Genomic DNA, 15,234 nt, shown 5'->3' on the forward strand with positions numbered 1-15,234 from the left:
CTCATGGTGTAATGCAATATACATCTCACAATGGCGATGGATCAGCTACTGGTGCTCCTTGTGAGCTTTGTGTACGTCGTTCACGCCTGCGGCCCTGACCCTAGGCACGATCAGTCGGTCTACTGTAACTCCCAGTATGGTAAGTCAGTTGTATCTATTATTGACCAATCCACATTCTACAAAAGTTATGTCCCTTGACTGCCATCTTTTGGTGAAAACCCATATATATTTCTCACATGTTTGTAACTTTTTCATTGATATCAAACAACTGTTCCTGTTTTGTTTTTGTTTTGTTTTTTTTGTTTTTTTTTTTTTTTAGAAAAGTATGTATGGAGTCAACCTTAAATTAGAGGAATAACTTAGAATCCAAAGCAATTTCAACAAAAGACATTAAAATATTGTACTAGTATGTTAGTTTACTTTTTGACCTTTGGGTTGACACCGCAAAGGAAAATCAAAGGTTGCAATGTGTGGATTGGTCTATTGTCCCACTGTTTTTAAAGTTGAATTTAGTACTTGATTTTGTTCGAATAGAAATTGATCGTCTCTGGCACATCGCAATAAGCGTATATTCCTGACCGATAAAAAAGATAATTTATTGATTATGACTGACTGTTGTAGTTTTTACTGGAATCTTGACCCAATTTGACAAATCAGCGGAGGAGTCCACGTATCGGATGTTTGTGACGTCAAACTTGAAGGTATCGTAAACACTCAAGTATACCTCAACGTACTCATGGTTAATTCTTAAAATTTTGAAGTCAAAAACAACAAATTAGGAAATGAATTTTAAGTAAGTCCTTTTTTCTGCTTTTGAGTAGAAATTTTGGATCTAGTTTGATATTCCTGCATTATATCTTTATTGCACATAACAATTTGTATTATAAAATGCTAACTAAATTTATATTCAATAAAATATGTAAGGGAAAAGAGTTTAGTAAGAAACTATATTTTGTGGCGGAAGGTTTTCAAAGATAGAAATTAAATATTTGTTGTATCTACAACTTTACATCATTGACCTACGTTGAATTGAAAAGGTTTTTTAAGTACGTATAACAAAATATAAATGTTTGACGTTTTGAAAATTTCATTGCATGTAGAATTTTTAATGTCTGGAAACAACATTTTATTTTATTATTTTAAAAAGTCGAAATATTAATTAAATGATGTATTGGAAACTTTTTCTTTATGATTATTTTAATTTTATCCATTTATCCGTTTAATTCATGTAAATTGCACTCTCAGTGCAGAAATGTCATGTTAAATGCACCAAAGCGCCGAAAGTAGCATTATTATTCACCAATTTTTGTTTTGCATTTTGGTCAAGTGTGTTCGTTTTACAAGAAATTAGGAAAACAACTTCGTTTCTCTTTTTTGGGGGGTACTAGTCATTTTGGGTCACATCTATCTGGAAATAATGCGTCATGTATTTGTTCTACTCGTAAATTCATTTCAAATGCCAAATACACTCTCTTGAATAAAATAGTTAAGGAAAAATAACATATTTATAGACTTTAGTTAGGGACCCTATTTTGTGGCGGAAGGTTTTTAAGAAGAAAATGACATTTTTATAACTTAGTTGTTTAAGATTACCGTAACTTAAGTTTACCCTTTTCAGCGCAAACCAAATTTCCAGATAATTTGTGCTTTGGTACCTCTTCAATTTTTCATTATTTCTATCGACATATATTTCATAAAAGTCAAGAAAAAATGAACTCCAATTTTGCCTTAAATCAGCATATTTCATGCCATATCTCAAAAGACCAATACTTTGGTTTTATCTTCTGAATTTAAAAGATTTGTCTGACAAGTCTACTATAATTTGCGACTTTTAAATAATTCCATTGCATATTGAATCGTAAATGCCAGTACAAAATGTCTAAATATCAATAAAGTGTAGAAATTGTATTTTTTTTAATTTATGTTTATTTTGATTTTATTCATTTTGAATTGTATAAAATTGTATTTGATGACATGTTTCATTCCGATAAAAAATTACAGAGGAAAAATCGATATATGTACAATTTGCACTTTCAGTGCAGAAAGGTCATACTAAATACACCGTAACACCGAAAAGGCATAAAGACCCAAAATTCTATTTTGAATTTTGGTTAATCTATGTATGTACATTTAAAAAAAAATAATTTAAAAAAACTTAAAGACATTTGATCGCAGGATCCAATGTCCTTAAGGCTTATAATTGCTATATTCAACTTTCTACGTGTCATTAAACATCTATAGATACCTTTTTTTTAAAACATCATACTTATATCTAAACTTTTTATTTCCTATTGTAGAATTTATTTGTTGGTTTCCAGGATATTGCTGACTATGAAATGAATTGTGACATGGAGACATTTCATTCGAAATGTTTCAGGGACATATAACAAGTTCACTGAGACAGAACGTCAATGTTTACAGTTTTGGATACATGTATTCATGCGCACCACCCTCAGCAACTCTGAATCAGGAATATCTGATATACGGTATTTATGTTCCTTTGTATAGTGCAGAATTTGGGCTCCTTTTTTAAATTATGATTAAAAATCAGCGTGCAGAGCAATTTGGAAAAATCAATGGATAAATAATAGTGTTTGCAAAATGAAAGTTTTAAATGATATCTTTTGAAATTACTTTGGTACTTTTAGATTTACTTTAAGAACAAATCGTTACTTTTAGCTAGTTTTAAACTATCATTTTGTTGAAGAAAAACTTCAAATAATTTAGATTTTAAGTTCTCCATAGCGGGCTGGTTGTTCGTTGTCATTTTAAGACTATATTTACCTCCTTACAAAAAGAGCAGATGGAAAAAATGTTCATAATTTTAATTAAACATAGTTTATGCCAAAATACAATATCTGAAAGCTTAAGGCAAATTGTTGACCATCTTGCTTCCTTAAGGCAGGTTTGTCTTGAACGTTTTGCAGCAAACGAAGATCCGTGGACAAATCAACCAAGGATTAAGGCCCTACATTCAGTGGACCAAACCAAGCGTCTCCGTAACTACGACTGCTACTGTAAGGTAGGTCATATCAACTATTACTTTTGTGGTCAACACTTTCAGATGATGCAGATTCATTTCTAATAAAAGTATATTTTGTATTGCAGTATATAATATAATGAATAATAAATGTTTGTACATCCATAAATGTGTACGTTTGAGGCCATATACTAATATTCTAATCTTTATTTTATTGCCAGGTTATTCCTTTTGTTTGCAACTTTTGAATTGTTGTATTATAATTGTAATCTCTCTTTTAAAAATCATTTATACGTTCATGGTTTCCAAAAGAATACTTTTTGATTTTTGAATCGAAAATATTAGATAAAAAAATTTTCTCTGACAAAAATCTTTAGCGTATCATAAGTGATTAGTCTTGAAAAGGACAACATTTATGAAAACAATTTTGGAAATATGCTTATTCATAAAAATTGAAAACGTCGTATTAATTGTTAAGACATACGTTTTATGGTAAATGGTTGTTCTAATTCCAGATTGACTTAAAACTGCCAAGATCCGCACCAGTCATCAATAATGTACCAAAGAATAGCAAATGCGAGTTGACTGGTGTCACTGACACATGCGCAGTCAGGAATGGCTACTGTGGACGGGATTGGTCGAGGCTCGGACAGGGCGCCTGTAAATGGTTCACCTCTACCTGTTCCTAAACGTTCCTGTCAGGTAAATTGACGTATTGTAAATTGATCTACATGTACGTGCAGATTTACCTACATGAAGACTGACCTATTTATGAAATAATTTACAATTTAATTGGCGTGAAGTTAAATCGATATCCAAGTAAAAAGTGGGGGTTTTACATGCGACCATCGCGGACATCAAACGTACACTGTAGTAACTTTCGGTTTTTAACAGAATTTTATGAAATCAAGGTGTAGCTGGAAATATAATATTTGATCAAACGTAGGCTCGTCGAAGTATCATAGCCCCGGACCCTCTCCTTTAATAATGATAAACTTTTTAGTTTATAGGTGATTTTACAAAATATAATACGATTTAAAGATACTATATATGGTATGCGTTGGATTACTACATTAAAATGTTTCTTATTTGTTGAGACTTTAAGTAATTGGTTGGTTTAGATTTACACTATATCATAATACGCTTTTTCTTGGGAATACGCTTTTTTCTTCAGCTTAAGAAGTGACTGCGTCGACCACTACATGGACTGGGCGAAAAAACTAACGAATTTTGTTTTCTTTCAAAATTTAATGTCAATACACACATCGCAGAATCAATGTATTTATCAAACAATAAATAATTTAACCTCATGTTATATGTTAATTTTTATTTCAATATAGCGTCAATATATATATACTCTATTTAATCTGCTCTAGGAAAAATGTGTAAATATCGGTCTTTGCTCGCATTCAATCAATGTTAATTAAAAATACAAAAGTTGCATTACAAAAATTTCCATGAGTTGTTATTTACTTGTATATCGTTTGTTTAATTATTGGTTTAGTCATTTATTTTTTGTTGTTAATTATCTGAAATCACGTATAATGTTCTTATGAGGCGTTTTTTTACATTTCTTAGAAAAAGAGATCTTATTCTTAAGAAGTGCAGCAAATTTGAATATACTCTTCTTTTTTTTTTTTTTTTAGATATAAAGACTTAATCGTATCTTTGTAGTCTTTAACAAAAACACATCATGCTAGTAGCTCCGACTTTACAGGTTGTAAAGATATGCATCTAAAACAACATGTAAGCATCACCGATGGCAAACAGATCAGATATTGCTATTCATTTTGCTTTTTCTTACCGGTATTGTGGAATTGATTGTCTACGAAAGGAAATATTCTATTTTTCTTTCAACACCAACATCTGTACTGAAGGTTTGGCTATCAAGACTTACCATTCTTATACACATGGATTATATATATCTTTATAACAGTACCTTGATCCCAATGGTGGGATCACTTCTCCTTTCCAGGCGCGAATCATGGGATTAAACGAGTTGCGAATTGTCGGTTAGTTAATAATATACATTTGTCAAATGGCTTCATTACAGAAATATCGGCATTAACTTATATAAAAAATCTATCTTAAAACGAATTCTTTTAAAGAGCGCTAAAATACAGATGTTTTTAAATCTATTTAATGTTGTTTCTTTCGGAGAGTGGTGACAAAGATTTATAAACCAAGAGTGTGAAAAATCCGTAAAATCGGATCACAGTCTGTAAAATTAACGGTACCAAGAAAGAACAAGAGGCCTATGGTCCACATCGCTCACCTGAGCAACAGTTCCTTGAAACATTCTATGTCATAGCATATGCTTTATTTGTTTTAATCTCTGAACCCCTTTCTGGGGCCCCAGTATTGGCCCATGGTTTATGGTTGGCTTTAGGTAGCAAGTGAATGTACTTGTCAATATTTTTGTAAAATTGAGAGTTGCTGTGCTTGAAGGCTTATAAGTGTTAATAAAATTCGTGAAATGATTATCTTTAGAGGAATGTCTCTTGTTGAAATTGATATGCAATATGTAGGCCCCTTATGTTAAGTGTTTGAGAATCAGAGGTAAAATGCAAAACTTGCGGCTAAGACTGTTGTGTTGACTTTACAACTCTTTGAGCCACAGTATTAGTTTAATGAGAACAGCTTTATAAATGAAGAATCTACATTATTAGAGGATGCCTGCATAGTAATCTCACTTTTTGAAGCATTGAAGTTCACGAAAAAGGATCTTAAACATTGTCCATCTATATTCCTACGTTAAACTTTAAACGTTTCTGGGCCCTAATACTAGATCAAGGATCACACCTTTATTAAGGTTAGAATCTACACTATTTGAGGAGACACACTTTGATATTTGACAAATTGAAGCATTTTAGTTCTTAAAAGGAAATATATTCTTCTACGTTAAATTTTAAAACCGTCTTGGGTCCCCAGTATTATTCCAGGGGTCACTTTATAAAAAAATTGAATCTACATTATCAAAGGTTCTATGTTTAGAAATCTCACAAATTGTAGCATTGTAGCTCTTGAGAAAAGGATTTTAAACACTTTTCCTATTTACGTATGTTAAATTTTGTACCCATCTAGGGGTCACAGTATTAGTCCGGGGGTCATAACTTTATCAAGTAACATCTACAACAGCCATGAATTCTTATATAGTTTTCTAACAAACTGTTGCGCTGAAGATCTAGAGAAGATTTTCAAACACTTTCCATATATATTTCTAGTTATACTTTAAACCCCATTGGAGCCCAGTTTTAATCTTGTGGTCACGGTTTTAACAATTTAGAATCTACAATAGCGATTTTTATAATTTAAAATCTTCACTTTACACACAAGCTTTTATGTAATTATTGGCTTTTCTGGTGCAGCGCCTCGTGAGAAAATATTTGTAAACACCCTTTGTACGTATTTTTATGTTAAACTTTTGAACCCTGCCTAGGGCTCCAGTTTTGATCTGGGGTCACGATTTTTACAATTTAGAATCCTCACTACATCAACATGCGTTTTATAACTATTGGCATTTCTGGTGCAGTAGTTGTTGAAGATTTTACGACATTTTATGTAAATGTTATCATTTCTAAAGCAGTGGGTCTTGAGAAAAGGATTTTTAAAGACACACAACCTTTAATGACTAATTCGCAATAATAACCCTTCTAAAAGGACTGAGCCCTTTTTTAACACTTTAAAATTTACTTTCTACTAATGACGATTTGTACCAAGTTTAGATACACTTGACCCAGTGGTTTTAGAGAAGAAGTCAAAAATGCAAAAAGTTTACAGACGGACAGACGGACGAAGGGCAACAAGTGATCAAAAAGCGCGCTTGAACTTTTAGTTCAGGTGAGTTAAAAAAAACTAACGCAATTGGGTATAAAATATATCGTGATAAACATTGTCAAATGTTAGTGTGTGATACCAATGGAAGGGGGTTTACGTGATGCACAAGATTAGGTGACTCCTGGGATTTATGAGAGAGGAGGACGCCCATGGTCCACTTGATATTGTCAACATACTCATTTTGAAAAACCTTGTACTTTCTGAAATTCTGTCTTGCTCGTCACTTCATTACTGAGTTGTTATGTTGTTATATGTGAGGCAATTCCCATGATCGTACTCTGCAGTCAACTATCTTTTTTTTTAATTATCCTGATTTTGAGTTATCAATCATTTTTTAATTTTGAATTGAATATACAAAAATATATAAATGTGTTACTATTGTCCTTCGTTACAGTGTTAAAGTTTATATATAAGGTATTAGATTTTTGCATTCCTGTATATTTTGAACCACTTGCCTGTCCTGACTCTGGATCCTGAGTCAGGAGTCTTAGGGGTAAGTCGTTAATCATTTCTAAAATTCCGAATTATAAAAGTTTAAATAATATGATTTTTTTTCTTCAAATTCTTTTATTTTTAGCATCGTTTCACATTTTGATTGAATTCTTGGTATTTATTAAATCTCAGGGTTTAATCGATGTTCATTTAAAAGAATGAACATATTCTAAGATTTCTCTATTGACCCTCCCCTGTCCTAGCCTTGCAGATTTCTGAGACGGCTAAAGATAAATGACTCTGCGAGGATTTAACATTGCAACAAACACTTCCGAGTGCCTTCAGAATGGAGAAAAGCTGTCATCATTTCCAATTGTGAATATCCGTTAGAAATCTTGTTTTGTTTCTATAATTTTTTTGGTGAAAAGTGATAACTAGAGGTATCTTTGATAATTTCTCTTTCATCGATTTCAATTGCTCTTCTTGTACAGGTTAGTGCAGTTTTATTAAAATCGTCCAAAATGGGATGTAAACAATAACTTCAAACAGACTATGGCTTATTTTCATTTAAATTCTAGAAGGTTGAAGTAATGATTTAGTACATTGCTTCTCAAATCCAAGGTATATATCCCTGAATGTCTTTTCAAATATTTGACAACGCAAAAAAGCACTGGCAAATTACTTTTCTGAAAATTGCAATTAGATGCAGACAAGAAATACAAACTCTGAAAAACAATCTTACCCAGCTTCGCGCACTTCCTCCTTTTTTATCAACAAATGTTAATCATACGTATGATTATCGTATGTATAGTCATGTGATTAAATAACATTTGGTCAACAACATGATAATCTGTAACTTTTTTAAAAATATTTCATTACCTCAAAACCGCCATTCTATTATTAGGGGGATGATGTTTAATTTCTCAAAGTGTTTGATGACATTATCCAAAAATATCATTAAGAAAACTACATGGTCGTGGTCATTTTTAGACTAATTTAATTTCCTAAGAAGAAGAGCTCTGTATAAAGAGATACCAATATTTAAAGTTTTGAACTACAATATTTGAATACTGTTACTCAATTAAATATAGTTGTTAATCAAACTAATCGTATCTGAGTTTATCATCATTAATTATTATGTCAAAAAAGAAAAACAATGACAATAAGAAACCGTTAATCTAGAACAATAAAAAAAAATGACAATAACAAACCGTGAACCATCCCAAAAATCCATAAAACGAAATACAAACTCAAAGCAGAGCAACACAGACCTCCAAATGGATAGAGGTAGGATCAGGTGCCTAGGAGGAGTGAGTATTCTCTGCGGACCGGTAACACCCGCCGTGTGCCAAATGTCATATCGGTAAGAATGTCATTATCGGGGAAAATGTCGTAATTTTGGGAAAATTTCATAATCGGGAAAAACGGAGAAAAACCCGTGGACAATTCGGTATTCAATCAACAGTCCAGAGCAGAGCAATCACGGATCTCTAGAAAACCCCAGAGGCAGGATCAGGTGCCTAGAAGGAGTGAGTATTCTCTGCTGACCGGTCACACCAGCCGTGAGCTCTTCGTCGTAATCGGGGGAAAAAACCCGGAAAAGTCCGTTGACAATTGAGTGATTAATTATGGTCAGCATGCGACCCAGTGGAGGATTGTATTTGCTGACAAGGTCGTTGTATCGACATATAATTAAGAATTTGTATGATCAACAAAAATATACAAGTCTTTGATCATTTGAAAGAAAAACAGTTTTTGAAGTATCTAAATGAACAAATTGTAAGAGTAAAGTAAAAATATCCCGCCAAAATTACCAGTAATAAGCAGTATATGTAAAAAACAAATGTTATAAACACTAGAAAGCAGAAATTATTAGATTCAAGTGAATCTTATTCTAAACGTTAACAATTAAGGGAAAATTATTTTCTGTCAGAGTCTTGCACCTTTTTAAATATCAGATCATGCACTCTGCTTTGATCTTTATAAGGTTCTTCGCTTAAATTATAGGGTTCCTAGACCTTTTTGAAAGATTTCAGGCAGGGGCAGGGAGGTGGTCGTAATTACAAATTTATAATTTTTCTACTCCAGAATCAAACTTTAAATGAATATAAGAGACTCCTCAACAAGTTTGTGCATAGGTTAAATGCTACTCTGGTGACCGTTAAGGTGTAACGGCCTCATGTTAATATGAGTTATGAAGTTAAAGAGACGGTAACTAAATTCCATATAGCTTTTTTCTTTATTTCGGAAATTTTTAAACGGTTAAATAGGAGTAATGTTGGCGGGTTTTTTTTTCAGATTACTCCAAATTTATCACTTTATTAACGATAAACTTTAATTTTTTCTAAACGCCGCCGAATTTTATAGTCTTCTTCTTTATTTTGTCTCAGAAGTTCGTTGCCTATATTTGACAAAAAATTTGTAACATTTGTTTCTCGTAGATGTGACGGTTACTTTCAAGCATATACGTATTTAAGCGTATTTTGTAGAATGTTATATGCAGCTTATATGACAAAAGTTTTTCTTCAGATTGGTATTAATCTATATATACACCTCAATTTAATAATGTACATGTATGCATTTATTTCTCAGAAATACCTCGTAACATTTTAATTGCAAATTAAACATCATGTTTCTTCGTAAAGTATTCATTTTATAATCTCAAATTTCCGTAAACATTAATTAATTTTAATTACAAATGATGCAGAAATTGAAATAAAATACGTTCTGGAAATTAAAAAATAAGTAAAGTATGCTTTCTGTATAAAATATTCATTTCTGAAGTTGCCAGCCCGTCTACATCAATCAAATAGATATCAGATTCTGCAATTAAAGAATTCCCTTAGTTATAAATTTTTAAAATCCTCTTTCTAAAAACGTATGAGACTTTTTCAGTTTGGAATAAAATTTCAATGAATTTGATTCCTTATGTTTGGCTTTTAAACCTGTCAAAAAGGTCTCAGTACATTACCAGGCTAACTTTGGAGTTAATAGTTTTGTGACCCACAGAAAATGCACAAGTCGATTTTGTTTCTAGAATTTTTATTTTTATTTTTTTTTTTGTGAAAAGTGATAACTAGAGATATCTTGGATATTTTCTCTTTCATCAATTTCAATTGCTCTTCTTGCACAGGTTAGTGCAGTTTTATTAAAATCGTCCAAAATGGGATGTAAACAATAACTTCAGACAGACTATGGCTTATTTTCATTTACATTCTAGAAGGTTGAAGTAATGAACTAGTACCTTGCTTTTTCGGCTTTAAAAAACCAAAACTACATCAAATATAATTACATATTTCTTAGAGCAAGAGCTTTAAACTGGAGATGATTGCAACCTTACAGTTATCCAATCATTTGTGATTGCATAATAAAGTAAAAAGATAGTTCCAGCAATAACGGCTATAACAGCAATGACAACTGTGATGAAATTAATGATGACAAAAATAATCATCAATATGAGTATAAACATCGCCCACAATGAATAAAACAAGATGTTTTGGCAAAGCCAGAAGGCAAGCTCCGGCTGGAGGATTGCAAGGAGACCTATTACTGTCATCCACGACAAGAAGGAAATCATTGAATCTACCAAAAGAATAAAAAAGGTATAATTATAATTATAATTGAATGACGTTAAACAACTCGTATGATTTAAAGGATAATGCAATCATATAAAGGTAAAAAGGCATATTAAAGTCTATGCCAAGTAAGTCGTTTACCTGTTTTTTTTTAACGGAATGGCATCGAAAATGTAAGTAAAAGATACAAGACTCGCAGTAACAGATAATGTATTTTTGATAATTTCATACGTCAAGAAAACACACAAGATTGTTTTATTGTTTATGTAACATAATGCTTATATGGACAAACACATTTACAACCATTACCGTTCATTTTGATTTTCGTTTGTAACGTTACACAACAGCGTTCAACGTGTGTGACGTCATGAACTTATAATTTAACTTTTCTGCATAATCTCTGTATTTTGAAGTACCGATGCCGAAGCCGTTCACACAACTTACATACCAAAAATATGTGGAATGAATATTAATTAACAAAAATAGTAATGCATACACAAAAAGAAAAATAATCGCACAAACTATTTGAAAAAATATTTGGATATATATTTTTAAGATGAAACATGTTTGTGGTTTAATTCAAAATTCAGGTTGTTGGGTTTTTTTTTTTAGTTTTAATTTAATTCAATCTTTTCAAGTCATCAGACGCAGAATTGCACGAGTAACTAGCATTGGTTTTTAGACGTCGTGACCCCGTCTATTGGTTTACTGTCAGCCGAAGTCTTAAACCGGAAGGCACGCGTAGAACACATGAATTAAGTCTACGCGTAAGATAATAGTGCAGAAAGTTTTCATGCATTTCAGTAAATATGTATTATAAAAACACGCATTAAATCTTTTTAAGTCCTCTGTGTATAAACAAAATTATATTTAGAAAATAAACAAATATGTTATTGATCAAAATATTCTTGCTCGGGTTCAAATGTAGAATGAGTTACGTAACTGAATGCACAGCGTCGTTGACGATTCAGTTGGTGTACGAGCTCATTAGTCAATAGAAGAGGTTGATGGTGGAATCAAAATTAAAGTTCCCAAACGCAATGTGCTATTTTTGAAAAGTTGTGAAGTTTATTTTGACAATCTTTCACCCTATTACTACCAAACTTCATGCGCAAGCCGAAGTTAAAATCGGGACGGGTTATACACAGATGTTTTACAAATTAAATAGGTGTTTCATTGGCTTCCAGTCTACTTGTGGTATGACTGCTGTTCGTCTCTAAAGGAATTTTGTACAAAGAAAAAAAACAAGTCTGAATTTGCCTTCTCGTTCGTTGGCTCTTTAGTTGATTAAACTGAATTTAAATTTTAAACAATGCATTATAAGCAAAATCTATAATAGATTATACATTTTGGAAGACATACATCATAATAATATATACAATCTTATCGATTGAAGAGCCAAGTTAAACGTTAATGTTGATGTTTTCCGGCTTAGTTGGAATCAGGCTTGGGGTGAATTACATTGTAAAATAACGCATTACATTACCATTACCTCATGAATTAGGGCATTAAATTACCAATACCATTACCTAATTCTCTTGAAGTAATTCATTACATTACCATTACATGAGTAAAGTAATGCATTACCATTACTTTGTGAAGAGTCAATAAGTTTTTAAAAAGTAATTTAAAAACTAAATAAAGAGTTTTTGTAAATATTTAAGAATTAAAACATGCTTAGAAAATTTACAGGTTCGTGTTCATGTTCACTATCAGGTTCAAATTTAATGACTTATACAAGATTGCTGCTGCACTTGTAGTTCTCAAAGTAAGGTTTGTCCCGTAACATTTACACGCTAATGGCGGTTTTGACAATCTCTGTTATTTATGTCTCTGATTATCGGAGTATGATTTTTAATGAAAGGAACGATTGCATCGTAATTCGTGTAGGTGATGCACGAGTTTACACAAAAAAGTAGTAAGTGGCGAACAGATTTATTTTTACCTATTAATTTTGCATGAATCGCAAATGAAGTAAATCGTGTCAGATAAGTCGGTCTTAAAAATCAAAATGGCGACCGTGACAAATCATTTATTGTCAAAGTTCTTGGAATCTTATTGTAAAAAAAAAAAATTCTAACGTCAGGTGTCTGTGTTTGTTATCGGTATACAAATGTTCACTTTGTTAGTTAATTTAGCAGTTTTAGAGTTTTCAGGGTTTTCATAAAACTTTTATTACGGATACCGTCCGACTTGTGGATTTTCCCTTGGATCACAAAATTGAATTATCTACTTTGATATAGTTGTTTGATTTTTCCGGTTAGTACTAATCTTTTTAATTTTTCCTTGTGGTCTTATTTTACATAATATACCGTTGTGTCAATTTTCTACAATTATGAAGGCTGGGATTGAGTAAAACTTTGACAAGTATCCGTCTTTCAGTATCAGTAATAACATTATTGCCGATTATTCCTGTAAAAGGAATACTTGTCACTATTCGTACCAAATATCTGCCTTTCATGTTGGCAAAGTCTTCTAGTGTCATTATTATGATCAATCATAAACAATACACATGTATATGAAACAAAGTTAATTAATTGGCTAATAAAAGGGGGAAAAAAGTATCCTTTGAGTATTAAAGAGCTGATCTCATCAATACATTCGGTGGATGGGGTTCACAGAGAGAGAGAGAGAGAGAGAGAGAGAGAGAGAGAGAGAGAGAGAGAGAGATTTTATTTAAATTGCTTGACATACAACCATCATCTTTAAATTTCGATTCATAAAAAGTAATACTCAGTATATTTTGACATTCTTTATTTACATTTAATTTAAAGCTCCTGTAAACGGAAATTGATCTTGTCAAAGAGATCTATCCAGAAAATAATAGTAACCAACGTGGCAAAACAACTCAGGCATTAAACGTTAATTGGAACAATGTCAATTTGAAAGCAAACCTACATTTGTATATTTCTCTCTTTTTTTATAATTCATGATATCCATATGAAACCAAAAACAATTTTTTTTTCTCAATTTTGTATCTTTACGGCCAATCAATTCAATGAGTCAAAACAGCATATACTGTTGATGATTGGCAGATTGGTTCTATTTCTATATATCAACCAAATATTGATACACTACCATATCTACCAACAGTTGACATTTGGCAGCAAATTGGGCATCTTGCCGTTGAAGATTTTTGGAGCGCATTCTTGGCAAAATGAGTGTCCACAGGATGCACGTGTATTGGGTGAAGAATTGTTTGCAGCACACACTTGACATTTGACCATGATGATGATGTTCGTTTGTGTAGTCTTTGCTATAAACAAAAATAAAATGTTTATAATGATGCTCGGATGTTGATTTTAAAAATATTACATCGATAAGCAAATCAAAAACAAAATACTAACATTCTCAAACCCAAGGTTTAAAGACGTGAATGTCTTTTTTAAAATATTTGACAAAGCAAAAAGGCACTTACTACCAAACTACTTTTCTGAAAATTGCAATTAGATTCAGACAAAAAATACAAACTCTGAAATACATTCTTACCCGAATTCGTTCACTTCCTCCTTTTTTATCAACAAATGTCAATCACATGTATGATTGTACAGTCATGTGGTTAGATAACAAGGCCAATGACATGATTAGTGGTATTTTTAAAAGTGTATGATGACATAACCAAAAATTATCATTAAGAGGGCTCCATGAAATTAATCTTCTAAAAAGAAGAGCTCTATATGAACTTAATATAGCAAATATTTAAATTTTAGATCTATAATATTTGAATTTTGTTACTGAAAGATAGTTTATAATTATGCTGATTATATCAGAGATTAACCTCCTAAATACTTCATAATATGTCTAGTAAGTGTTATCAAATATCTCTTTATTAACAAACAGTTTAGTTTACATTGCCTATCAGATCAAGCAAGGCTTTTGGATGTTTTACCAGTGGTTAGCAGTAATGAGCAAGAAACAGCTGGATATTTCATTTTATAAAGAAGAATTTTAAAAATCAGGCATTAAGTTTAAGATACGGTAACTCAATTTCAGATCGCTGGGTTCTTTTACATACAGAAACAATTTTTATATTCAGTTAAGTTTTTATTAGCAACAAATAGGCTTAATTCTTGCCGTATTTCACCTTCTTTTTTTGCCTCAGACGTTTGTTCCAATATTTTTGCAAAATAATTGGAACAAACTGCACTTCTCATTAAGAAATTCGAACATATGTATTTCGTAGGTATGACAGTTATTTTAAAACATATGCGTATTTAAGCGTATTTTGCAGACTGGTATATGCAGATTATATGCAAAAAAGTATTGTTTTCCTTCAGAAAACGTTTAAGCTGTTCATTCGATGGCTACAGGTCACAATACAGTCACACCGATGCCCTATCATGCGATGATGACTATAAAAAGGCTCACCTAAATTTAAAAAAAATTTAAAAAACATCAAACACTGTTCTG

At 31.7% G+C, this 15,234-nt stretch overlaps 1 protein-coding gene across 1 annotated transcript; it reads left to right on the forward strand.

Moving 5' to 3' along the window:
- On the forward strand, positions 1–4,290 carry LOC105335683 (uncharacterized). Its single transcript, XM_011439713.4, has 6 exons — positions 1–139; positions 622–701; positions 2,378–2,486; positions 2,928–3,022; positions 3,496–3,682; positions 4,155–4,290. The coding sequence occupies exons 1-5, from the start codon at positions 31–33 to the stop codon at positions 3,667–3,669; spliced, it is 567 nt and encodes a 188-aa protein (XP_011438015.3). The 5' UTR covers positions 1–30; the 3' UTR covers positions 3,670–3,682; positions 4,155–4,290.
- Positions 4,291–15,234: the final 10,944 nt, after the last annotated feature.

The sequence above is a fragment of the Magallana gigas genome, chromosome 4 (assembly GCF_963853765.1).
Source record: "Magallana gigas chromosome 4, xbMagGiga1.1, whole genome shotgun sequence".
In the NCBI taxonomy this organism is placed as follows: domain Eukaryota; kingdom Metazoa; phylum Mollusca; class Bivalvia; order Ostreida; family Ostreidae; genus Magallana; species Magallana gigas.

Bases quoted from the DNA above. Each gene is read 5' to 3' on its own strand.
- LOC105335683 (XM_011439713.4), top strand. From the start codon at position 31: ATGGCGATGGATCAGCTACTGGTGCTCCTTGTGAGCTTTGTGTACGTC. The intron at 2,487-2,927 runs GTATTTATGTTC...AACGTTTTGCAG, and splicing joins TCAGGAATATCTGATATACG to CAAACGAAGATCCGTGGACA. The intron at 3,023-3,495 runs GTAGGTCATATC...TTCTAATTCCAG, and splicing joins ACTACGACTGCTACTGTAAG to ATTGACTTAAAACTGCCAAG.